Source organism: Toxotes jaculatrix, chromosome 14 (assembly GCF_017976425.1).
Source record: "Toxotes jaculatrix isolate fToxJac2 chromosome 14, fToxJac2.pri, whole genome shotgun sequence".
Lineage (NCBI taxonomy): Eukaryota > Metazoa > Chordata > Actinopteri > Toxotidae > Toxotes > Toxotes jaculatrix.
Genome location: NC_054407.1, coordinates 641,832 through 669,787, shown reverse-complemented (window position 1 = coordinate 669,787; position 27,956 = coordinate 641,832). Strand labels below are relative to the sequence as shown.

Sequence of the window (27,956 nt, the reverse complement as noted above, 5' to 3'; positions counted from 1 at the left end):
TGAACATGGACCTGAGCCCAGCTGTGTGTCCATGAAGAGTGACAGGTCAAAGGGTCACCCCATGAATTTCAAAGGGCAGCCTCCCTCTGCTGCAAAGAAGTGAGCTGCAGCTGAGTTTAAAATGTATCAGACAGCTGTCCTGTATAACTGGTCTTCTATGAAAGATGAAGTAATTGTGTTTTGTCTCCAGGCTTCATGAATGACACAGTATATGAACATGATCAGGCTGAAACACAGGCTTTAGTGGCAAAGTTGATGTTTCTTTTTTCAAGAAAAGCACTTCTTATGTTCTTATATGTGTCATTCAGATCAGAACTAAAACTCCCTGTAACTCAGCACCTATCCAGTTCCAGTGTTTGTGTTAGTGTCCTGTAGCAGAGGTGAGACTTCTGTCAAACCCAGTGTGAGTCCTTAAAACTCATCATTTAAAAGGTGGACTTGTTGTGATGACTCTAGGTCATGAGGTACAGAACTGATTGCTTGTTTCCTCTCATTGAGAATGTCACAGCACAGTAGTGTTTGCTTTAATCAGGACAGTCACCACAGAACATAAAAGCAGCTGTTGTTTGTGTACAAAGCATAAAACGCTCACAGATGCTGCAAACATAATGTGAGCTAATTCTTCATGATTCCTCCACAGAGTGGACCAGGAGAGCTCAGAGGTTCCCAGTGCTCAGTCTGCCCAGCAGCATCAAACACACCTGGACTCCATATTTATGGTCTGTACATGGACAACAACTACTTTGACATCTGTTGTGTTGACAATAATCTCCATGCTGCACTTTTTAGAGCAGTGGATTGTCAGTGTGTCCAACATGGATCTGATGTTTGGCTCCATGGTTTTACTTTGATTGTGTCATTCATATTGTTTTCTGTTCCAGCTGCTGGAGGACAACATTGTCACCTTTGTGAAGAAGGAGCTGAAGAACATCCAGAAGGTTGTGAGTCCAGATTACCCACAATGCTCAGAGAGTCAGAGGGAGGATGAGGAGGTGTTGGACGCTGAGGATGAAGAGCAGAGGAGGAGCAGCAGAGAGGCTTTTGTGAAGATCACAGTGAACTTCCTGAGGAGAATGAAGCAGAAGGAGCTGGCTGACTGTCTGCACAGCAGTAAGAGGATTTCACTAAAGATTCAATGTGATAGACAAATGGGACATTTACTAATGTCTCAAGACATGGAGGGACATATGTTCATGTGTGTTCTTTAGGAGGATGAACATGTCATGTTTTCTTTATGAATCAGTCATTGATGTTGTTTCTTGTTTGTTCATTCAGGACATGTTGCTCCAGTTTGTCAACGTAAACTTAAATCTACTCTGAAGAAGAAGTTCCAGTGTGTGTTTGAGGGGATCTCTAAAGCAGGAAACCCAACCCTTCTGAATCAGATCTACACAGAGCTCTACATCACAGAGGGAGGGACTGGAGAGGTCAATGATGAACATGAGGTCAGACAGATAGAAACAGCATCCAGGAAACCAGCCAGACCAGAAACAAGCATCAGACAAAAAGACATCTTTAAAGCCTCACCTGGAAGAGACGGACCAATCAGAACAGTGATGACAAAGGGAGTGGCTGGCATTGGGAAAACAGTCTTAACACAGAAGTTGACTCTGGACTGGGCTGAAGACAAAGCCAACCAGGACATACACTTCACATTTCCATTCACGTTCAGAGAGCTGAATGTGCTGAAAGAGAAAAAGTTCAGCTTGGTGGAACTTGTTCATCACTTCTTTACTGAAACCAAAGAAGCAGGACTCTGCAGGTTTGAAGAGCTCCAGGTTCTGTTCATCTTTGACGGTCTGGATGAGTGTCGACTTCCTCTGGACTTCCACAACACTGAGATCCTGACTGATGTTACAGAGTCCACCTCAGTGGATGTGCTGCTGACAAACCTCATCAGGGGGAAACTGCTTCCCTCTGCTCGCCTCTGGATAACCACACGACCTGCAGCAGCCAATCAGATCCCTCCTGAGTGTGTTGACATGGTGACAGAGGTCAGAGGGTTCACTGACCCACAGAAGGAGGAATACTTCAGGAAGAGGTTCAGAGAGGAGGAGCGGGTCAGAAGGATCATCTCCCACATCAAGACTTCACGAAGCCTCCACATCATGTGCCACATCCCAGTCTTCTGCTGGATCACTGCTACAGTTCTGGAGGATGTGTTGGAAACCAGAGAGGGAGGAGGGCTGCCCAAGACCCTGACTGAGATGTACATCCACTTCCTGGTGGTTCAGTCCAAACTGAAGAATGTTAAGTATGATGGAGGAGCTGAGACAGATCCACACTGGAGTCCAGAGACCAGGAAGATGATTGAGTCTCTGGGAAAACTGGCTTTTGAGCAGCTGCAGAAAGGAAACCTGATCTTCTATGAATCAGACCTGACAGAGTGTGGCATCGATATCAGAGCAGCCTCAGTGTACTCAGGAGTGTTCACACAGGTCTTTAAAGAGGAGAGAGGACTGTACCAGGACAGGGTGTTCTGCTTCGTCCATCTGAGTCTTCAGGAGTTTCTGGCTGCTCTTTATGTCCATCTGACCTTCATCAACTCTGGAGTCAATCTGCTGTCAGAAGAACAATCAACCTCCAACTGGTCTAAACTGTTCAGAGACAAACCTGATCCAAAGCAGCTCTACCAGAGGGCTGTGGACAAGGCCTTACAGAGTCCAAATGGACACCTGGACTTGTTCCTCCGCTTCCTCCTGGGTCTTTCACTGCAGACCAATCAGACTCTCCTACGAGGTCTGCTGACACAGACAGGAAGTGGCTCACAGACCAATCAGCAAACAGTCCAGTACATCAAGAAGAAGACTGAAGAAACTCCCTCTGCAGAGCAAAGCATCAATCTGTTCCACTGTCTGAATGAAATGAATGATTGTTCTCTTTTGGAGCAGATCCAACAGTCCCTGAGTTCAGGACGTCTCTCCACAGATGAACTGTCTCCCGCTCAATGGTCAGCTCTGGTCTTCATCTTACTGTCATCAGAAAAAGATCTGGACGTGTTTGAGCTGAAGAAATACTCTGCTTCAGAGGAGGCTCTGCTGAAGCTGCTGCCAGTTGTCAAAGCCTCTAACAAAGCTCTGTAAGTGTATAGATAGTTGGATTTATCATTATATAGAGACTCTGCTATTTTATTCAGCAGGAGGGAAAATAAATTCCTCTCTTCATTAATTCCTTATCATCATCTCTGAGCTCTGAGCTTCATCACATTGAATCTGAATTAAAATAATGGATCCTACATTAAAGAGCCAAGTCTCAGCTTTAATTTGAGCAGGTTGACATCAGTATAATTGCCATAGTTAGTCACAATTATCTCTATAGACACTGTTACAGTTAAGGATATAGCCCTTAGTAGGGCTGGCTCAGGCAACTGAACCATCCTTTAGTTATGCTGCTATGGGCCTAGGCTGCTGGGAGACATCCCATGATCTACTGCGCACTTCTTCTTCTTTCTCTTTCTCTCCTTAGACCCACTCTCAAATTTATTAAACTTTATTACATGTCATTAACTGTGTCCTCTCTGTCCCGTAGTCCTGTGTTTGTTTCTCTCTGGTCTCTCTTTCTCTGTACCCTTCTGCAGGTATCTCTGGCTCCGGAGCTGCATGTTCTGTGGTCCTGGCTCCACCCACCTGCTGCTGTTTATTGTTTACAATGATCCATTTCTAACATGCTTAATGTTCCATTCTGCTAAAGATAAATATTGGATTAATATTCTATGCAGACTGTAATGTAAATAATTACCAGTCATGACAGCTTTTTGCCTCTGTGCTCTGTTTCCTATCATAACTGTAATCTGCTGAGCACACATTATCCACTAACTGTTCACTAACTGTAACGTAAATGCTGACCCACATTGTCCATTGTCTGTATTATACTGCATGTCCTTCTCCCCCTCTCCTCCATTCCTAGCTGTCCTATCTTCCTCCTTTTCCTCCTTTCACCCAGCCCGGCCATCAGCAGGAAGTTGAATTGAATTCTGAATCTCGCTCAAGAACTGTGAGCGAGATTCAGCCCTTTTAGTGGTTCAAAAGTAACTGGGCAAATACACATGAAGTGAAACAAACTCATCAGATTTAATATTTACTGTAAGATCTACTTGATCTCAGTGCTACGTTTGACACTATTGATCTCAGTATTCTATTACAAAGATTGGAACATGTCATTGGGATTAAAGGAACAGGTTGGGTCGAGAGAGGGAGAGAGAGAAAGAAGGATGGGAGGGGAGGAAAGAGAACATAGGACAATGCAGGTTTCATGGAAACAGCAAGATTAAAAGTAATAAGAGAACAATAGCATGATTAGTAACAGCACTAATAGCAATACAAGCAACAACAATAGAAGAACTACATTGTGGGCACAATTATTAGGCAAGTACGTTTTCTGACCATATAATCTTTTTTAAGCATATGTTCCAACTCCTAGCTATATAAACTTGAATTCTTAGTGGATTTAAGCTTATCAGGTGATGTGTATTTGTGTAATGAGGGAGGGTGTGGCCTAAGCAGATCAACAGCCTATATCAAGGTGTGCATAATTATTAGGCTGCTTCTTTTCCTCAGGCAAAATTTGCCAAAAAAGAGCTTTAACTTACTCTGAAAAGTCAAAAATTGTAAAAAGTCTTTTAGAGGGATGCAGCACTCTTGAAATTGCTAAGACAGTTGCAGATCCAGATTGTACAGCTCCGAGGGCAGATGAACCTGCAGAGCAGACAGCAGAAGAGAGGAGAGAAAGAACAAAACTACAGGAAAGGAAAGAAGTTGAGTTAGTAACAGGTATTAATAGGATATGAATGAGTACAGATAGAGAGAGGAGCTCGGTGCATGATGGGAAGTCCCCTGGCAGTCTAAGCCTATAGCAGCTTAATTAGTAGATGGTGTGAGCTGCAGAGCAAACTGAGAGTTTGCTCCTTTGATTGTCCTTTCAACACAAATGTTATTTGACTTTTTCTTCATTGTTTCCTCTTCAGACTGAGCAGCTGTAACCTCTCAGAGAGAAGCTGTGAAGCTCTGTCCTCAGTTCTCAGCTCCCAGTCCTCTACTCTGACACACCTGGACCTGAGTAACAATGACCTGCAGGATTCAGGAGTGAAGCTCCTGTCTGCTGGACTGGAGAGTCCACACTGTACCCTGGAGACTCTCAGGTCAGATCAAGTTCCAGTTTGTGTGAAATGACTGCAGATATATCTTGAGTCCATCAAGAAAGCTGACTTTAGAGAGGCCCATGTCTAATGATTTTCACAGTTTATTCAGTGTTTGAGTTTTTCAGTCTATTTTGTTTTTATCCAGCTTCACATTTATGGACTCTGTCTGAGATACACAATCTCATCTATGCTTTGTTATAAAATGGTTTAAACAAGACCCACAGCTCTTTACATGCTGCCTCTCATTCACCCATTCACACACACTGATGGCAGCCAGCTACCATACAAGGTGCTGGTCTGGCCATCAGGGCTGGTTTGAGGTTGAGGTTTTTAGCCAAAGGACACTTGGTGTTGACAGGAGGAGAGCTGTGATTAATGAACAAACCTCTCTACCTTCTGAGACACAGCTGCCCTGTACTTACAACTAATAAACAATTTTATCAGAGGATTCAAACTAAATCAAATCAGGTACCAACATTAACAGTTGACAAGACCTGAAGTATTTGGACAGTTGTTGTTCTTCAGACTCTGAGCCTCAGCACATTGAATCTGAATTAAAATAATGGATCCTACATTAAAGAGCCAGGTCTCAGCTTTAATTTGAGCAGGTTGACATCAGTATAGAAAGAACTGTGTGGGAGATTCAGCCCTTTTAGTGGTTCAAAACGAATTGGACAAATACGCATGAAGTGAAACAAGCTCATCAGATTTAATATTTACTGTAAAATCCTTTGCAGTCATTGACTGTAGTATCCATTATTATGTTTTAAAGTGAATGACACAAATGTTATTTGACTTTTTCTTAATTGTTTCCTCTTCAGACTGAGCAGCTGTAACCTCTCAGAGAGAAGCTGTGAAGCTCTGTCCTCAGTTCTCAGCTCCCAGTCCTCTAGTCTGAGACACCTGGACCTGAGTAACAATGACCTGCAGGATTCCGGAGTGAAGCTTCTGTCTGCTGGACTGAAGAGTCCACACTGTACCCTGGAGACTCTCAGGTCAGGATCCATCAACCTCTTTAGCTGATGTGTAGAATTGTTCAAGTAAATTTTACTAAGGTTCAGCAGAACTTTCTAGACTCAGACAATTATTCATCATTTTCTTTTATTTCATTTTTCTTTTAATCCTACAGATGATGTTTAAGGAATTTGCCTTAAATACATTGAACCTGGACCAAAATGGACCAGAACCAAAAACAAAAATATTAACAAAAAAGAACAAGAAAACAGACCAGCAGGTGTTGACAGAGGGTTCCTGTGTGATGTTGTGTGTGTCTGCAGGCTGTCAGGATGTCTGATCACAAAGCAAGGCTGTGCTTCTCTGGCCTCAGCTCTGAGCTCCAACCCCTCCCATCTGAGAGAGCTGGCCTTGAGCTACAATCATCCAGGAGACTCAGGAGTAAAGCTGCTGTCTGCTGGACTGAAGGATCCACAGTGGAGCCTGGACACCCTCAGGTATGGAGAGGCCTGCTGCAGCCACAGACAGTGTGTGATAGAGGAGGAAGAGCTGGAAACATTTAGTGTGTCACAGCTGATGACAGATCTCTACAGAAGTGCTTTGAATTCAACAACACAAAGAGGGGTTTTCTCTAATTCTGACTTCAGTATCTCATCATGACTCACTGTGTCATATTTAAGAGAAAATATGTGACAATCATTAAATCAGGTGTGGTCAGCTGTTTTCTGTGACCTGAGCAGGACTTTCTCAGACTGGATTTCATGCTGCATCAGCACAAAGCCAGCGTGGAAACATTTGAGCTGCAGCTGGTTGAACTGCTCCTGAACCAACAGAGCCACTTTGAGCACTCAGAGGGTTTTCACCACAACAACCCCAAAGACTTTAGATACCTGTTCAGTGCTGACACACTAATAATAACATCCCAACAATAATAAGAGCATCTACACTGCTCAGAGACATTCATCTGTCAGTGTCTCAAACCAAGGAGGAAATTAAATCAGGTCTCTGATCATGTCTCTGTCTTCTAAAATATCCATGATCAATAATCAGCTGAACCTCTCTGAGATCCTGATCTTGTCATTCTGAGATCTTTTGTTGTGTCTGACACCAAAAGTGATATCAAATGGAGAAGACAAATGATGAAATCTTTCCTCCATGTCACCTCCCTGCTCCGTATAATCCAAGATAAGGACTCCAGGTCCTTTGTCTCTTTGCTGAATGAACCGAATAATCAAACAATCTGTGTATGAGAGTCATGTAATGTCCATGTTTGCATGCTGAAAGAGAACATGCTGGTCTGACCCCCCTCCTCCTTTCAGGGTGGAGCCTGGTGGAGTCCAATGGTTGAGACCAGGTCTGAGGAAGTGTAAGTGTGGTTTTCATTTGATTCCTGAAAACAAAGCAGCTCACATTCAACCATCTTCAAAGTGTCAATCAATGATCAGGTGATAGATCAATAACTGCAGCTGTGTTGTGTCTTCTTCTCTCCATCAGATTTCTGTGAACTCACCATCGACACAAACACAGTAAACAGAAAGATCAAACTGTCTGACAACAACAGGAAGGTGACACATGTGGAGGAGGATCAGTCATATCCTGATCATCCAGACAGATTTGACCAGTGTCCTCAGCTGCTGTGTAGTAATGGTCTGACTGGTCACTGTTACTGGGAGGTTGAGTGGAGAGGAGGAGTTTATATATCAGTGAGTTACAGAGGAATCAGAAGGAAAGGAGGCACAGAAAACTGTGTGTTTGGAAGGAATGATCAATCCTGGAGACTGTTCTGCTTTGATGGTGGTTACTCTGTTTGGCACAATAACAGAAGGACACCTGTCTCCTCTTCCTCCTCATCATCTTCGTCTGTCTCTCACAGAGTAGCAGTTTATGTGGACTGTCCTGCTGGCTCTCTGTCCTTCTACAGGGTCTCCTCTGACTCACTGATCCACCTCTACACCTTCAACACCACATTCACTGAACCTCTGTATCCTGGGTTTCAGTTCTGGTCGTCTGGTTCCTCAGTGTCTCTGTGTAGAGTGTAGCAGAGAGAGTCTCCTCCTGTTAGAGAAACTCTCTCACTGTTGAACAGATAGTTCAGTCTGTACATGTCTGTCTCTTTCACTCACACACACCTTTTCAGATTCATGTATTAAAGCAGTTTATTTGTTAAACTCCTCTAAATGATTCCTTGTAAACTTCTTCCTCTTCCAGTCCTTTAAAGATGGAAGCTACGATTATTACAGGAGAAAAATGTTGCTGACTTTTACTTTTTTAAGATTCTAATCATGATCTTGTACTTTCACATTAAAAGCATCATTGTGAACATCCGTTTTTGTCTGAGCTGATTCAGTTCAATTCAGTTCAACTAAAATGCTGCCACAGTTTATCTGAAAGATCTGAGAAAAAGCAAAGATAGAAACCTGTGTTTAATATGTGTTTAGGTGAATTGGATGAATAATGTAAAGAGATCAGTGGGGTGTCTTGCATTGTAGACTCTGAGCTGGACCACAGAGGAGCATCTGAATTTCATCTGTGAATCCAAACACTGTGGTTGAAGAGGTTATAAAGTCACTTTGAGAGAGCCTGTCACCAAGTGGGGGCAATGGAGCATTGTGTGCCACCATTACACCCCTACACCTCCCAAAATGACTTTTGAAGTAAAAGAAGAAAATGAGATACATTAACAGTCTGTGTTCACTGCAGAATGTGAAAAACCTTCAGGAGCACTGAGGAAAGTTTTCACTGTTTGTTGATGCACATCAGACACAGCTGCTCCTCAGCCTGAGCAGAGGCCAAAGGTAGAGGTGATGAGGCTGCAGCTGTTAGTGTGAGCAGCACTCACACTAACATCGATTACACTGAGGAACAATGTTTCTATAAAGTAAATCAACTGACCTGTAGATGTTTCATTAATTGAAGGAACTATGACAACGTGTGTCCTCTGTCCTACACTGACACTGATGCAGTCCTCATCTGCTTTGACATCAGCAGACAAGAGACATGAGACAGTGCTCTGAAGAAGGTGAATGTTAGGAAGGTCCTCCAAGATGTAGATGGAGATTCCTCCTACTCCGGTGAGCTGCTCTCTCGTGGGGTCCTGCAGAAATCCATCCTGGGTCTTTGTGCTCTACATTTTTATGCTTGTTCTCCACAGGTTGTGAAGTAGGCTGCTAAATGTTCAAAGCAGCCAGCAAAGAGACACACACACACACACACATTGGTACAGTAAAATTTAAGGTTCGAGTTCAAGTTGCTATCCTGAACTTTGCTGAAATAACAGAAGCTGTAAAAGTGCATAGTCTTTGCTAAAATTATGAGTAGATAAAAAAAGAATTAGATAGATAGATAGATAGATAGATACTTTATTAATCCCCGTGGGGAAATTCGTTTGTAGCAGCAGTCACAAGGAAATACACTCTATAAAGGAAAAATAAATTTGGAAAAGAAATACAATATATACAGGAGGGGGTCTTATATACACATACAGACACACACACATAGCAGCAGACAGTTGCACATTGTGGGGTCATAGGAAGGCTAAGTTGTTGATTATCTGACCAGTTATGTTAGGCCATGCAAGGTTGACCTGCAAATGGTGTCATAAACTGTAAAAGGGTCTGGTAAACAGTTGTAAAGTAATTGAACTCAGGGGGTCATATTCTTGGTGTGCAATGGGGGTGTTACTTACGATATATAATGAGCTGTTCTGAACTGTTTCTTTAGATCTGTGACAGAAGGTACAGGGTGCGTGTCACAGGTCTCCAGATATCTGCATCTGAATTACCCATATATACTTTGTATGAATAAAGTAAAATTGGAGAATTTGAGGTTCAATGATTCCTTCTTATTAATCAAGTCGGGAAGGAGAGAGACAGCAGTTCCCCGACAACATACATAAATATATATATACATACACACATATATATACACACATACATACATACAGATGTGTTATAGTGTCTGATGGCGGACGGCAGGAATGACTTCCTGTACCGTTCCTTAGAGCACCGTGGTAGCAAAAGTCTGTTGCTGAAGCTGCTTCCCAGATTGTTCACAGTTTCAAGGAGCGGGTGGGAGGGACTGTCCATGATTGTCCTCAGCTTTGACAGCATTCTGTCCCTCGCCACCTCCTCCAGGTTGGCAAGTTTAAAGCCAACAACAGACCCTGCTTTTTTAATGAGTTTATCCAGTCTGTTGGCATCCTTTGCTTTAATGCCAGCACCCCAGCACACCACAGCAAAGAAGATGGTGCTCGCCATTACAGACTGGTAGAACATGTGGAGCATCCTGCTGCAAACACTGAAGGACCTGAGTCTCCTCAGGAAGTAAAGTCTACTCATGGCCTTCCTGTAGACAGCATCAGTGTTTGTGGACCACTCCAGTTTGTTGTCCAGGTGAACTCCAAGGAACTTATAGGAAGTCACTATTCCTACCTCTTTCCCACTAATACAGACAGGAGAGGGCGGGGACTGACTCCTACTAAGGTCCACCACCATCTCCTTTGTCTTGGCCACGTTCAGCTGCAGGTGATTCTCCCCACACCATCTGACAAAACTCTCCAAAAGGCTCCTGTACTCATCCTCCCGTCCTCTCTCCACACACCCGACTATGGCTGTGTCATCCGAGTACTTCTGGAGGTGACATAACTCAGAAGAGTACTGGAAGTCAGCCGTGTAGGTGGTGAATAGGCCGCTCCATGACCTTCGTAACATGAGAGGTCAGTGCAACAGGCCTGTAGTCATTCGGTGCCACAGGGTGGTTCTTCTTTGGCACCGGGACCAGGCAGGATGTTTTCCACAGCACTGGAATCCTCTGCAGGTGAAGACTCTGATTGAACAGGTGCTGCAGTACTCCACACAGCTGGCTGGAGCAGTTCCTCAGCACCCGTGGGCTGATGCCATCAGGTCCAGCAGCCTTTCCCTGGTTGAGCCTCTCCAACTGTCTCCTCACCTGGCTGGATGTGATAGTTAGTCCTGTCTGGGGGGAGGGGGAGATGGTGGGGTCTGTTTGGGGAGGGGAGGGGGAGGAAGATGGCAGAGGTGTTAGGGGCCCTGGGAGGTGTGAAGAAGTCCACTGATCACTCAGAGGAGAAGTGGGGACACAGTTGGGGGAGGGGGAGCTGGAATCAAACCTGTTGAAAAACTGATTTACCTCATTGGCTCGGCCCAGGTGTGCATGATGGGGAGAGCAGGACAAGACTGTGGTCAGACTTGCCCAGTGGAGGGAGTGCAGTGGAGGTGTATGCATTGGTGACATTAGCATACAGTAAATCCAAAGTCATATTGTCTCTTGTTGTGCACTGGATGTATCGGTCTTTCTAGTCCGCACTAGTCAGACTAGACTATGCGATTCTTTAAGCTTCTCTGTGTTGTTTCCCCTTAAATAGTTAAAAATATATTATCTATACAATCAGAGATTGGATCTTTTAGTCAAATTGAGACAGGGATTTGTTTTTGTACTTAAAATGTATTTTTTGTAGCACTCTGTTCCATGTTGAGTATAATAGGCTAAGCCATATAAATAATAAGGTTTTTATATAATGCATGTTTTGTACATTAGTAATTCATTTGACACATAATTTCATATTATTTTAGTAATAAATTCATTTAAGCAGCAAAAAAAAAAAAAAAAAAATCTGAGGAGCCACTTGGAAGTGAACGAGTCAGCTCTTTTTAGTGAGTCGAGTCATAAGAACAAGCTCTCTAAAAAGAGTTTGAATATTTACACAGCTGGACACATCCCCCACACTTCTGAAAAGCTTGTTACGCCCCTGCGCAATTCCCATCACAGCATCCCACGGTTACTGAAAGCTTACTTTCACTTTCACTGACGTTTGAGGCGCAGATGATTTTCTCTGACAGAAGGTAAATGTCACTTTTAATGTTTTACTCGTCAACACTTCCCGTAGCTTCCTGAATTATCTTATTTTTAGTGTTTTATTGTGTGTGTGTTTTTTTTACACTACGTTGTGGTGTTTAGTTGTGTAGACTGAATTGTCACTATAAAGTCGGGATGAGGAAGGAGGAGGACCGTCATTTCAACATGGCTGCGCGCAGAGACGCAGCGGGTTGTGTTTCTTCATTCATTCATTATCCTCCATGTTGTGTGGATATTTGCAGTAGAAGCGGTGGAGTCAGAGTAGAAGCAGAGTGAGCTGATGGTCAGTAGCTGAACACGGAGCCTTTGTTAGTCTGTGGCTCCACTTACTGCTGACTGAAGGCAGCTTTTCCTGCCTGAATCAGCCTGTGGAGGAGGCGGACCTGAGCCGCTGCTCTCCCGCAGTCTGAGCCGCTAAATGCGGTCTGAGCTCGGCCGGACAGCGGCTGGAGAACAGCTCTGACTTCCTCTGTCATTATGTGGTGGGGAATACTTCCCTAGACTTGGTGGAGCTGCATCCTTCCTTAATCTCTTTTGTTTGAATTTTTTTAACCAACTGCGTTACGTTGTATTTTTTCTTTGTTGAGTATTGTTATTGTTTATTGGGATACATTACATTTTTTGCTATTATCATTGTTTGATTGTGATTTAATTTTGTTTTGAGATCCTTTTCTTTCTAGAGTGCTACTGTGGAGAGGCTAGGCTCCTGTGGTGAGGGCCCTTCACTTAACTGCATGTGAGTTAATACACAGAGACACTATAGACTGCACCGTTTGCTGTGAGGTTGCCAAGGTTGAGTTTGGTTTTGCTGCACCAAAGGTGAGTAGTGGTAGCACACCTGACACTCCTTTGTGTAGTCTGCCTCTCTGCATGCAGCCTCTGCCTAGTGTTTTAACTTGAATTTTAAAACCTTAAATATGTTGTCCTTTTTTTATTTAATGTTGAGGCCTTCCTCTTTTTAGTATATAAATTGTAATAAAGTAAATTTTAACTGTTTCATTCAGTTGCAAATATTCTTTTCATCTGCTTGTAACCTTTTTCTTTCTTTTTCAGCAGTTTCAGTCCCTGCTTGTTTTTTTGATTATTAAATACATTTATAAATCTTTCAGCTCACGTCTCTGCCTCAGTAATGTACCTGTGTGTCTTGTACTTTATATATTTATGCTAGGTATTTCTTGGGGTGCAAGTCTCCAGATGGCATTGTCGGTAATCTCAGTCCTCCTCTTAGTGTCCCTCGCCACAATTAAATGAACTCTACAGGACTGAGCTCAGAGGAGGGTTTTTCAGGCTCTGTGATTTTCAGAGACACAGTTAACACTCCATCCACAGAGTCAGAGGCCTCCTGGTCCTATCAGGACAAACTCTACCTGATGAATTAGATGATAAAGACCCAAATCCATAAATACTCTCACAATAAAGCATCTCAGCAGCTCTGATAGGTGATTATATCTCTGTGGCTGGTCACAGTACAAACAGAAAAACTGTCTGTCAGGACATATTTGCTGTTTTTATTGATGTCTATCTGTGTCTCTGCTGTTTGGTTTGGTTTTGGTTTGTTGTTGCTGCTTCATATAGTTCAGACTTTACTATTAGAAAAGGCAGGAAAGTGCCAGGGGCCCCAACTAAAAGGGCCCCTGGAATAATATTGAGGAGAAATGAACTGAGTCTCAGTTGTTTTGTGTGGAATAATCACCTGCAGCTTGTTTCATCAAGTCATTTTCTACAGAAACACTGCAGACAAACAGATTGTCTTATACCAGTATGTCTCCTGTCCAACCAGGTGGAAAAAGACACTGGACCTGCACTATGGGTTGATACAGGGGGCCTATAAATCTCATCCTCTCCCTCCTTTGGGCTCCTCTGATCACAGCTGTGTGCATTTGCTGCCCACATATAAAACTGTTTTAAAGAGGGAGAAGAAAAAGATCAGGGACATAAAGGTCTGGACAGATGAGTCGGTGCTCTGTCTCCAGGGATGTTTTAACTGCACGGACTGGAATGTTTTCACACAGTCCTGTGGGGATGATTTGGACTCATTGATGGACATAACATGCTCATACATGGTCTTTTGCAGGGATATGATCATTCCCTGTAAGCGTGTTAAAATATTTCCCAACAACAAACCATGATTTACCAAATCAGTCAAAGCAGGATTACAAATCAGAACTGGAAAACAAGTTGGCAGCAAACAAACTTGGTTCAGTCTGGACAAACATGAAAACTACAGAGCTCAGTACTCGTATCTTTTTAGATGGTTGGAACTCAGACACAGAGCTGGATAATGCTCTGAACTGTTTTTATTGTTGTTTTGATTCCTTTGATTTTAAGAACAGAAACTCAGCAACTGAAACATTTTTTTATACTTTAATAATAATTATTATTTAAATATACATTTGTATAATTTGATATATGAATTATGTATATAAATATGTATATTTTTAGATAGATAGAGATGAATATATGCATGTTTATATATATTTTATAATGCTAGAGAAATTATATATTTTTTAATTATTATATATACATATATATGTACACACACACACGTATATACAGTGGAGATCAAAATTAGAGAATAATTTATGAAAACTAGATTTTTCCAGAAATAATGTAATCTTCATTGCTCAAAATTTGAAGGAATCTTTGTTGTGGCTATACCATGCTACAAGAACAGTGTTTTACAAAATAACCAAGGCACATCAACAAAAATCGTTTTTTTTGAGGAAAACACAATGATCAAAATTAGAGAACAGTAATGACTGTAGCACGGGGAAAGATTACAACTAAAATTAAGGTTCCAACAGTCAAATATTAGTAGGAAGTATACAGGCCCTTGCTTTGAATGAGCACATCAGCACATCTGTGGCCACAAGACATCACTTGTTCTCACACTGCTCTGATGTGATTTTGTTCCACTTTTCTACCAGTCTCTTCCACAGTTCGGTGGCTGTAGTGGGTTTCTTAGCCATAACTTTGTCACCAAGGATTTTCCAGAGATTTTCTGCTGGGTTGGGCCATGCAGCTGTACAAGAGGCCCAACTCCTGCTGCAGAAAACATCCCCCAAACCATGACACTTCCTCCTCCACCTTTCACTGACTTCTTTATACACGCTTTCATCACTAAAGTGAACCGCACAACATGTTGCTCAGCAAAGGTTAGTCTAGCCTTTTGATTCTTTCTGCTAATGAGAGGTTTGGTCACAGCAGACTTCTCTTCTGCTTTTAATACAATCCAACCTCACATTTGAATTGAAAGGCTCCTACAACAGTTTGATTTAAATAATAATCTGGTGGGTTGGATTCTGGATGTTTTAACCAACAGGACACAGAGAGTGAGTGTCAACAGTACATTGTCTGACCAAAGGTGTTCTTCCACTGTTTCTCCTCAAGGGTGTGTGTTGTCACCACTATTGTTCATTTTATACACAAACATGTGTCAGAGCAGACATGACAGCAGAAGCATCATAAAGTGCTGATGACTCAGTTATTGTTAGTCTCCTCCAGGACGGTGAGAGCAGCCATGGACCAGTCATTGATGATTTAGTTCAGTGGTGTGAGGAATCCTACCTGCAGCTAAATGCTACAACAACCAAAGATATGCTCATTGATTTTAGGAGGAAACCCCACAGGCACCAAGTCACTGTAATTAAAGGTCAGACCATTGAGGATGTGCAGTCTTAGAAATATCTTGGGACTATCATTGACAGAAAATTGACTTTTGAAGAAAATTGTGAAGTGGTTTGTAAAAAGGCTCAGCAACACATTTTCACATTGACTGAATCATTATGAGCATGTTTTCTCTCTTTTATAGAATCCATCTTATTATTTTCTTTAGTGTCATGGTTCAGTCAGACAACTTTCTAAAACAGAGGAAGTCCTCAGACCAAATAGTTAAGTGGTCTAGTCCTCAGCTTGGTGAGTCCCAGCCAAGCCCAGCGTCCCTGTATAGCAGACAGGTACAGAGGACAGCTACCTCCATTTTAAATGATGACTCCACCCTTTGCACTGCCACTTTCAGCTTCTTCCCTCCGGGCGGAGGTTTATCGTCCCAAGATGTAAAACCCAGTGATATAAAAACAGCTTTGTTCCTGCTGCTGTCACAGAGCTGAAGCGGCTGCAGTGATACATTGTACATACTTAGTTATTTATGGATTTATTTCATATTTATTTATTATGTGTTTTCATTTTATTTTTATTGGGTTTTTAACTTCTTTACCTTTTACCAGAGTTATTCTGTATTGATCTTTCTCTCTCTTTGATCCTGATTGGTGGAACCTTAAGCACTTTTAGCACTTTTACATTTATCATCATGTTTATAATCAGCTGTGTTGGTTTTGTGTTATATTTCTTTGTGTTCTGTTTATATGTGTCAAAACGATGTCATCATCTGATCATCTGACTGCAAAACAAATCTACCTACAGGTACAAATAAAGTAACATGAACCTGAACCTGAACCTGAGGATGATTTCCGTTGATGTGCAGATGAATGATTTGTGTTTTCTCTCCAGATGAAGGTAGAAGGTAGATGTGAATTCAGCATCATGAATCAGTGTGAGGACAGAGAGGAGGGAGCCCCTCCCCCTAAAAGCAGTCTGTGTGGAGACCATGAGATCCAGACCAAAGCTCAGAGGTGAGATGAGGATCTCTAACTGTCCATGACTCTTCTCCATGACAGAGCTCAGCACTCACATCACTGCACCATCATTATTCACACTCAAAGCTCTGTGTGTGTTGTGTTGAAGGCCAGAGCAGCAGCACACACCAGACTCTGCTGGACCTGGACCTGAACATGGACCTGAGCCCAGCTGTGTGTCCATGAAGAGTTACAATTCAATGGCTCGTCCCATTAATTTCAAAGGACAGCCTCCCTCTGCTGCAAAGAAGTGAGCTGCATCTGACTACATGTTTTCTTCTTTGCTATGTGAACACTGTATGAATAATAGATATGTTGTCCCCGTCCCCATGTCCCTGATGGTCTTAATTTCTGTGTCCACCAGGATCCATCAGAGACAAGACTTCTCTGGACCTGAGCCCAGCTGTGTGTCCATGAAGAGTGACAAGTCAAAGCGTGGCCTCATTGATTTCAAAGGACAGCCTCCCTCTGCTGCAAAGAAGTGAGCTGCAGCTGAGTTTAAAATGTATCAGACAGCTGTCCTGTATAACTGGTCTTCTATGAAAGATGAAGTGATTGTGTTTTGTCTCCAGGCTTCATGAATGACACAGTATATGAACATGATCAGGCTGAAACACAGGCTTTAGTGGCAACGTTGATGTTTCTCTTTTCAAGAAAAGCACTTCTTATGTTCTTATATGTGTCATTCAGATCAGAACTAAAACTCCCTGTAACTCAGCACTTATCCAGTTCCAGTGTTTGTGTTAGTGTCCTGTAGCAGAGGTGAGACTTCTGTCAAACCCAGTGTGAGTCCTTAAAACTCATCATTTAAAAGGTGGACTTGTTGTGATGACTCTAGGTCATGAGGTACAGAACTGATTGCTTGTTTGAGCTAATTCTTCATGATTCCTCCACAGAGTGGACCAGGAGAGCTCAGAGGTTCCCAGTGCTCAGTCTGCCCAGCAGCATCAAACACACCTGGACTCCATATTTATGGTCTGTACATGGACAACAACTACTTTGACATCTGCTGTGTTGACAATAATCTCCATGCTGCACTTTTTAGAGCAGTGGATTGTCAGTGTGTCCAACATGGATCTGATGTTTGGCTCCATGGTTTTACTTTGATTGTGTAATTCATATTGTTTTCTGTTCCAGCTGCTGGAGGAGAACATTGTCACTTTTGTGAAGAAGGAACTGAAGAAGATCCAGAAGGTTGTGAGTCCAGATTACCCAGAATGCTCAGAGAGTCAGACGGAGGATGAGGAGGTGTTGGACAGTGAGGATGAAGAGAAGAGGAGGAGCAGCAGAGAGGCTTTTGTGAAGATCACAGTCAACTTCCTGAGGAGAATGAAGAAGGAGGAGCTGGCTGACTGTCTGCACAGCAGTAAGAGGATTTCTCTAAAGATTCTACATGATGGACAAATGGGACATTTACTAACGTCTCAAGACATGGAAGGAAATATGTTCATGTGTGTTCTTTAGGGGGATGAACATGTCATGTTTTCTTTATGAATCAGTCATTGATGTTGTTTCTTGTTTGTTCATTCAGGACATGTTGCTGCAGTTTGTCAGCGTAAACTTAAATCTACTCTGAAGAAGAAGTTCCAGTGTGTGTTTGAGGGGATCTCTAAAGCAGGAAACCCAACCCTTCTGAATCAGATCTACACAGAGCTCTACATCACAGAGGGAGGGACTGGAGAGGTCAATGATGAACATGAGGTCAGACAGATTGAAACAGCATCCAGGAAACCAGCCAGACCAGAAACAAGCATCAGACAAGAAGACATCTTTAAAGCCTCACCTGGAAGAGATGGACCAATCAGAACAGTGATGACAAAGGGAGTGGCTGGCATTGGGAAAACAGTCTTAACACAGAAGTTGACTCTGGACTGGGCTGAAGACAAAGCTAACCAGGACATACACTTCACATTTCCATTCACGTTCAGAGAGCTGAATGTGCTGAAAGAGAAAAAGTTCAGCTTGGTGGAACTTGTTCATCAGTTCTTTACTGAAACCAAAGAAGCAGGACTCTGCAGGTTTGAAAAGGTCCAGGTTCTGTTCATCTTTGACGGTCTGGATGAGTGTCGACTTCCTCTGGACTTCCACAACACTGAGATTCTGACTGATGTTACAGAGTCCACCTCAGTGGATGTGCTGCTGACAAACCTCATCAGGGGGAAACTGCTTCCCTCTGCTCGCCTCTGGATAACCACACGACCTGCAGCAGCCAATCAGATCCCTCCTGAGTGTGTTGACATGGTGACAGAGGTCAGAGGGTTCACTGTGCTTCAGGAAGAGGTTCAGAGAGGAGGAGCAGGTCAGAAGGATCATCTCCCACATCAAGACTTCACGAAGCCTCCACATCATGTGCCACATCCCAGTCTTCTGCTGGATCACTGCTACAGTTCTGGAGGATGTGTTGGAAACCATAGAGGGAGGAGGGCTGCCCAAGACCCTGACTGAGATGTACATCCACTTCCTGGTGGTCCAGTCCAAACTGAAGAATGTTAAATATGATGGAGGAGCTGAGACAGATCCACACTGGAGTCCAGAGACCAGGAAGATGATTGAGTCTCTGGGAAAACTGGCTTTTGAGCAGCTGCAGAAAGGAAACCTGATCTTCTATGAATCAGACCTGACAGAGTGTGGCATCGATATCAGAGCAGCCTCAGTGTACTCAGGAGTGTTCACACAGGTCTTTAAAGAGGAGAGAGGACTGTACCAGGACAAGGTGTTCTGCTTCGTCCATCTGAGTCTTCAGGAGTTTCTGGCTGCTCTTCATGTCCATCTGTCCTTCATCAAGTCTGGAGTCAATCTGCTGTCAGAAGAACAATCAACTTCCCTGTGGTCTAAACTGTTCATAGACAAACCTGATCCAGAACAATTCTACCAGAGGGCAGTGGACAAGGCCTTACACAGTCCAGATGGACACCTGGATTTGTTCCTTCGCTTCCTCCTGGGTCTTTCACTTCAGTCCAATCAGACTCTTCTACAAGGTCTGCTGACACAGACATTAAGTGTCTCACAGACCAATCAGCAAATAGTCCAGTACATCAAGAAGAAGACTGAAGAGACTCCCTCTGCAGAGCAAAGCATCAACCTGTTCCACTGTCTGAATGAACTGAATGATCGTTCTCTAGTGGAGCAGATCCAACAGTCCCTGAGTTCAGGACATCTCTCCACAGGTGAACTGTCTCCTGCTCAATGGTCAGCTCTGGTCTTCATCTTACTGTCATCAGAAAAAGATCTGGACGTGTTTGACCTGAAGAAATACTCTGCTTCAGAGGAGGCTCTTCTGAAGCTGCTGCCAGTTGTCAAAGCCTCTAACAAAGCTCTGTAAGTGTATAGATAGTTGGATTTACTCATCATTATATAAAGACTCTGCTATTTTATTCAGCAGGAGGGAAAATAAATTCCTCTCTTCTTTAATTCCTTATCATCATCTCTGAGCTCTGAGCTTCATCACATTGAATCTGAATTAAAATAATGGATCCTACATTAAAGAGCCAAGTCTCAGCTTTAATTTGAGCAGGTTGACATCAGTATAGAAAGAACTGTGTGGGAGATTCAGCCCTTTTAGTGGTTCAAAAGTAACTGGACTAATACACATGAAGTGAAACAAACTCATCAGATTTAATATTTAGTGTAAAATCCTTTGCAGTCATTGACTGTAGTATCCATTATTATATTTTAAAGTGAATGTGCTGAGAGCCCAAAGAACAAAACATGTCTAACTGTCACAAATACTTATGGCCTTGACTGTACATGTCTGTTTTTTACTGACTGTATCATATTTAACTGTCATGTCTCCACCTTGTTGAGAATAAAACAAAGGATTTGAATCAGAGCCAATGAAAGATGATTATCAATGTAGAAACTCCTCATTGGTTAGCAGGTGGATAAAGAGCTGATATTTAATTTCTGCTTCACTGAACAAATCTGTGTTTGATGTTTGGCCCAGTTTGCAAATGCAGGTCTGTTAGTTTGCTGTGTGCTTCAGAGGAAACTGAGAGTTTTGTTCCTTTGATTGTCCTTTCAACACAAATGTTATTTGACATTCTCTTCATTGTTTCCTCTTCAGACTGAGCAGCTGTAACCTCTCAGAGAGAAGCTGTGAAGCTCTGTCCTCTGTTCTCAGCTCCCAGTCCTCTAGTCTGAGACACCTGGATCTGAGTAACAACAAGCTGCAGAATTCAGGGGTGAAGCTTCTGTCTGTTGGACTGAAGAGTCCACACTGTACCCTGGAGACTCTCAGGTCAGATCAAGTTCCAGTTTGTTTTTAAATGACTGCAGATTTTTCTTGAGTCCACCAATGCTGACTTTAGAGAGGCCCATATCTAATGATTTTCATACTTTATACAATCTTTGAGTTTTTCTGTCTGTTTTGTCTTTATTCAGCTTCATATTCTGTGGAGCTCACATCTGTAAATTTTGGCTGAGACAAATACGCATGAAGTGAAACCAAGTCATCAGAATTAATATTTAGTGCAAAATCCTTTGCAGTCATTGACTGTAGTATCCATTATTATATTTTAAAGTGAATGTGCTGAGAGCCCGAAGAACAAAACATGTCTAATTGTCCAAATACTTACGGCATTGACTGTACATGTGTGTTTATTACTGATTGTGTCATATTTAACTGTCATGTCTCCAACTTGTTGAGAATAAAACAGAAAGGATTTGAATCAGAGCCAATGAAAGATGATCATCAATGTAGAAACTCCTCATTGGTTAGCAGGTGGATAAAGAGCTGATATTTATGCTTCAGTCAACAAATCTCTTTGATGTTTGGCCCCATTTTTCAAATGCAGGTCTGTTAGTTTGCTGTGAGCTGCAGAGCAAACTACAAGTTTTGTTCCTTTGATTGTCCTTTCATCACAAATGTTATTTGGCTTTTTCTTCATTGTTTCCTCTTCAGACTGAGCAGCTGTAACCTCTCAGAGAGAAGCTGTGAAGCTCTGTCCTCAGTTCTCAGCTCCCAGTCCTCTAGTCTGAGACATCTGGATCTGAGTAACAACAAGCTGCAGAATTCGGGGGTGAAGCTCCTGTCTTCTGGACTGAAGAGTTCACACTGTACCCTGGAGACTCTCAGGTCAGATCAAGTTCCAGTTTGTTTTGAAATGACTGCAGATATTTCTTGAGTCAAATTATGCTGACTTTAGAGAGGCCCATATCTAGTGATTTTCACACTGTATACAGTCTATGAGTTTTTCTGTCTATTTTGTCTTTATTCAGCTTCATATTCTGTGGAGCTCACATCTGTAAATTCTGGCTGAGACAAATACACATGAAGTGAAACCAACTCATCAGAATTAATATTTAGTGCAAAATCCTTTGCAGTCATTGACTGTGGTATCCATTATTATATTTCAAAGTGAATGTGCTGATAGCCCGAAGACAATACATGTCTAATTGTCCAAATAATTACGGCCTTGACTGTACATGTGTGTTTATTACTGATTGTGTCATATTTGTCATGTCTCCAACTTGTTGAGAATAAAACGGAAAGGATTTGAATCAGAGCCAATGAAAGATGATCATCAATGTGAAAATTCCTCTTGGTGGATAAAAAGCTGATATTTCTGCTTCACTGAACAAATCTGTGTTTGATGTTTGTCCCAATTTTCAAATGCAGGTCTGTTAGTTTGCTGTGAGCTGCAGAGCAAACTGAGAGTTTTGTTCCTTTGATTGTCCTTTCAACACAAATGTTATTTGACTTTTTCTTCATTGTTTCCTCTTCAGACTGAGCAGCTGTAACCTCTCAGAGAGAAGCTGTGAAGCTCTGTCCTCAGTTCTCAGCTCCCAGTCCTCAAGTCTGAGACACCTGGACCTAAATAACAACGACCTGAAGGATTCAGGAGTAAAGCCACTGTCTGCTGGACTGAAGAGTCCACACTGTACACTAGAGACCCTCAGGTCAGGATCCATCAACCTGTTTAGTTGGGGATTTGCTCATATCTGATTTACATCAGTGGATAAACAGCCAACTTGTGTAGGATTGTTCAAAGTTTACTAAAGTTCAGAAGAATTTTCTAGACTCAAACAATCATTCATAATTTCTCTTGTTTTTGCTTCTGTTGTTGATTTTTTTTAATCCTACAGGATTAAGGAATTTGCCTTAAATACATTGAACCGGGACCAAAATGGACCAGAACCAAAAACAAAAATATGAACAAAAAAGAACAACAAAACAGACAAGCAGGTGTTGATAGAGGGTTCCTGTGTGATGTTGTGTGTGTCTGCAGGCTGTCAGGATGTCTGATCACAGAGGAAGGCTGTACTTCTCTGGCCTCAGCTCTGAGCTCCAACCCCTCCCATCTGAGAGAGCTGGACCTGAGCTACAATCATCCAGGAGACTCAGGAGTGAAGCTGCTGTCTGCTGGACTGAAGGATCCACACTGGAGACTGGACACCCTCAGGTATGGAGAGGCCTGCTGCAGCCACAGACAGTGTGTGATAGAGGAGGAAGAGCTGGAAACATTTAGTGTGTCACAGCTGATGACAGATCTCTACAGAAGTGCTTTGAATTCAACAACAACACAAAGAGGGGTTTTCTCTCATTCTGACTTCAGTATCTCATCATGATGAACTGTGTCATATTTAAGAGAAAATATGTGACAATCATTAAATCAGGTGTGGTCAGCTGTTTTCTGTGACCTGAGCAGGACTTTCTCAGATTGGATTTCATGCTGCATCAAAGCCAGCATGGAAACATTTAAGCTGCAGCTGCTTGAACTGCTCCTGAACCAACAGAGCCACTTTGAGCACTCAGAGTGCTTTCACCACAACAAGCACAAAGACGTTAGATACCTGTTCTGTGCTGACACACTAATAATAACATCCCAACAATAATAAGAGCATCTACACTGCTCAGAGACATTCATTTGCCAGTGTCTCAAACCAAGGAGGAAATGAAATCAGGTCCTTGATCATGTCTCTGTCTTCTAAGATATCCATGATCAATAATCAGCTGAACCTGCCTCCTTGTTAGCTCAGCTGGTAGAGCATGAGACTCAATCTCTCAGGGTCGTGGGTTTGAACTCCACTCCAGGCGGCACCACCTCATATGGGCTCACCAGCCGTGGAGGTGCCATTGGTGCATTGTGGAGTGGGCGGCAGTCGCCCCCGAAACCTGGGCCAGGACCCAGATAAGCAGCAGATGGTGAAAATAATCAGCTGAATCTCTCTGAGATCCTGATCTCGTCATTCTGAGATCTTTTGTTGTGTCTGACACCAAAAGTGATATCAACTGGAGAAGACAAATGATGAAATTTTTCCTCCATGTCACCTCCCTGCTCCGTATAATTCCAAGATAAGGACTCCAGGTCCTTTGTCTCTTTGCTGAATGAACAGAATAATCAAAGCATCTGTGTATGAGAGCCATGTAATGTCCATGTTTGCATGCTGAAAGAGAACGTGCTGGTCTGACCCCCCTCCTCCTTTCAGGGTGGAGCCTGGTGGAGTCCGATGGTTGAGACCAGGTCTGAGGAAGTGTAAGTGTGGTTTTCATTTGATTCCTGAAAACAAAGCAGCTCACATTCAACCATCTTCAAAGTGTCAATCAATGATCTGGTGATAGATCAGTAACTACAGCTATTGATCTTCTTCTCTCCATCAGATTTCTGTGAACTCACCATCAACACTAACACAGTAAACAGAAACCTCAAACTGTCTGACAACAACAGGAAGGTGACACACGTGGGGGATTATCAGTCATATCCTGATCATCAAGACAGATTTGATCAGTGTCCTCAGCTGCTGTGTAGCAATGGTCTGACTGGTCGCTGTTACTGGGAGGTTGAGTGGAGAGGAAGGGTTCATATATCAGTGAGTTACAGAGGAATCAGAAGGAAAGGAGACAGAGAAAACTGTTTGTTTGGAGAGAACGACCAGTCCTGGAGTCTGAGCTGCTGTGATGGTCTTTACATTGCTTGTCACAATAATAGAAAGACTCTCTCCTTCTCTTTATCATCTTCCTCTGTCTCTCACAGTGTAGCAGTGTATGTGGACTGTCCTGCTGGCTCTCTGTCCTTCTACAGAGTCTCCTCTGACTCACTGATCCACCTCTACACCTTCAACACCACATTCACTGAACCTCTGTATCCTGGGTTCAGGTTCTGGTCGTTTGGTTCCTCAGTGTCTCTGTGTAGAGTGTAGCAGAGAGAGTCTCCTCCTGTTAGAGAAACTCTCTCACTGTTGAACAGATAGTTCAGTCTGTACATGTCTGTTTCTTTCACTCACACAATCCTTTTCAGATTCATGTATTAAAGCAGTTTATTTGTTAAACTCTTCTAAATGATTCCTTGTAAACTTCTTACTCTTCCAGTCTTTTAAAGATGGAAGCGACGATTATTACAGGAGAAAAATGTTGCTGACTTTTACTTTTTTAAGATTCTAATCATTTCTTTTTTCTTCTGAATTCAGACAAAACTGAGGTTATTGTGTTTGGTCCCAAACACCTCAGAAACAGTTTATTTATAATCATATAGTTACTCTGGATGGCATTCATTTAGCCTCCAGTACGACTGTGAGGAACCTTGGAGTTATTTTTGATCAGGATTTGAGGATTTCCCAGAATGCAGGTTTGCTTTTGGTTCCCAAAATCTCTAAAAGTAGAATGGGCCGAGCCTTTAGCTATCAGGCCCCTCTCCTGCGGAACCAACTGCCAGTTTGGGTTCGGGAAGCAGACACCCTCTCTAATTTTAAAATTAAGCTTAAAACCTTTTTGTTTGATAAAGCTTATAATTAGTTGTAGTTACAGTCATAGTTATTTATTAAACTTATAGTTAGTCACAATTATCTCTATAGACACTGTTACAGTTAAGGATATAGCCCTTAGTAGGGCTGGCTCAGGCAACTGAACCATCCCTTAGTTATGCTGCTATAGGCCTAGGCTGCTGGGGGACATCCCATGATCTACTGCGCACTTCTTCTTCTTTCTCTTTCTCTCCTCAGACCCACTCTCAAATTTATTAGCCTTTATTACATGTCATTAACTCTGTGTCCTCTCTGTCCCGTAGTCCTGTGTTTGTTTCTCTCTGGTCTCTTTCTCTGTACCTTTCTGCAGGTATCTCTGGCTCCGGAGCTGCATGTTCTATGGTCCTGGCTCCACCCACCTGCTGCTGTTTATTGTTTACAATGATCTATTTCTAACATGTTTAATGTTCCATTCTGCTACAGATAAATATTGGATTAATATTCTTTGCAGACTGTAATTATGTGCCCACATTACACCCCTACACCTCCAAAAATGACTTTTCAAGTAAAAGAAGAAAATGAGATACATTAACAGTCTGTGTGTTCACTGCAGAATATGAAAAACCTTCAGGAGCACTGAGGAAAGTTTTCACTGTTGATGTACGTCAGACACAGCTGCTCCTCAGTCTGAGCAGGGGCCAAAAGTAGAGGTGGTGAGGATGCAGCTACCCCCCCTACAGGTGGCTGAGGTTTATTATTGTTCATAAATGTTGGTTTTCTTTATGGTTTAGGAAATTAAAAAAATGATGGCTGGAGTCACAAATAGCATTTGAGCGGTACATTTATTTACAGGCAATAAATAAACAAACAAACAAACAAACAAACAAATAAATAAATGCTACCGCAAAGCAAAGTAAAATTAACTAAAATTAAATCCACAATTTACTGGGTGCTGCATCCCTCACTCTCTCCTCGAGCGCTTTGTTGGCTGGAGCATTATAAACCCTAAGCTCCTCCCAAGACCAACCAATTTACAATCAATGCATTAAATGACATCTCTGGTCACCACATCTTCATAACCACCTGTTATAGTCACTCCTGTGGCCAAGAACACTAAGGGGGAGGGCACAGGTGTAGAAACCCCAAGACAGACGGAGGAGTCAGTTAAAGTCCTCTTTATTAAACTCACAATCACTGAATCAAAGTCCAATTCCAGGAAACAAAACTTACACAACTAAATCATCCAAGAAGGAGAAAAACTTCAGAAGCTCAAGTCTAAAACCTAAAAGTTTGAAGTCCTTACTTGGGGTGAACAAATGAAAGTGAATCCAAAGCGAGCAGAGGACAAATCCCAGAGATGACAAAGACAGGGAAACAGGTAACACTAAGGACAGGAGAGCAGGTGAACACAGATTCCAGGATGAGAAAAGCAGGTACAACCACAGCAAGAACACAGCAGGAACAGACTTGGACAAAACACTGGTGAACACAGGCTAGGACTCAGACACATTGACAAGGAGACAAGGGAAGAATGAGACTTAAATACACTAGGACAACAGGAGACACACATTAGGACGGGACAGAAAATCAGCAAAGGAGGGAAACAGGAAAAAGACAAGTCCAAAAAGAGTTGAAAATATCCTGTCCTCATGCACAGATCCTGCAGTTTTTCATATGTATTCAGTATTGTATTCACTCAGTATTGGCCTGTCTCCATTAGCTGGCACTGGAGTTTAGAATGAAACATGAAATCTTAGTTATTACCTAACACAGTGAAACCACTGAGTACATTTGTGAATAGTTGTCTCTGTTCAGGAAGCAGCCTAACTTCCTCTAGTAAATAATAACAAATAAGGAGCTCTTACATGGACTTATACAGTAAACAATCATCACAATCATTTCAAGTTTCCATCATATTATTCCTGAGATAATATGAAACATTTCCAAATCAGCACTTCAGGAGTTTTGGCACCTTCTAGAGGCAGTTCAGTTTCAAAATGATCAACTTTACTCAGTACCCTAAAACAGCTCCTATTGGCCCACATTTTCTCTGCTCCTCCTCTGTTTAGGGGCCAGGAACCATGGTCAAGCCCTAAATGTTACATGGACACTTTTCTTCATCACTACAGAAGTGTTTATTTTTGTAGAAGTTCATGTGTAAAGCTGGACATACTGCACACACAGCAAATTGTAGCCTCTGGAATAAACTCTGTGTGAGTTAAAATCAGCTCAGTCTGAGTGAACATGTGTGACCATTGAATAGACTCTGTGGCAGAGTTAAAATAACTCTGTTCCTGGAGTTGAATTTTTAACTCTGAAACAGAGTTAACTTGAACTCCTCCTGCTGTTAAAATACTCATCCCTCACTGAGTGTAACTCTAAAATTTAGTTAATTTCAATATAAACTCTTCTCCAGTGTTGACACCTAACACTCAAAATGTTTTATTTACAGTTTTTAGAATTAAAATGTATTCATTATTATATTATTTAGTTTTATGGGAAAATGACCACCAAACACAATCCTTTTTTTTGCTTTTATTTGTGCAAATACATTTAAAAATTCAACACATGACACTTTGAATTAATTGCTGCCCTAAAACTGTAACAGTTAAAAGCACACAGGCAGCAAATAATGCCAATGAAAACATTTGTGAAGTTATACAAAACACTGTAAACAC

At 42.2% G+C, this 27,956-nt stretch overlaps 1 protein-coding gene across 1 annotated transcript; it reads left to right on the top strand.

The window, feature by feature from the left end:
- Positions 1–16: 16 nt before the first annotated feature.
- LOC121193008 (NACHT, LRR and PYD domains-containing protein 12-like) lies at positions 17–24,915 on the top strand (the record flags this gene model as incomplete). Its single annotated transcript, XM_041055099.1, has 11 exons — positions 17–99; positions 641–719; positions 882–1,110; positions 1,276–3,079; positions 5,959–6,132; positions 20,663–20,836; positions 22,324–22,497; positions 22,827–23,000; positions 24,028–24,074; positions 24,200–24,727; positions 24,908–24,915. Coding segments are annotated over 11 exons (3,474 nt in total), but the record flags the coding sequence as incomplete, so codon positions are not given.
- Between the last annotated feature and the right edge of the window lie 3,041 nt (positions 24,916–27,956).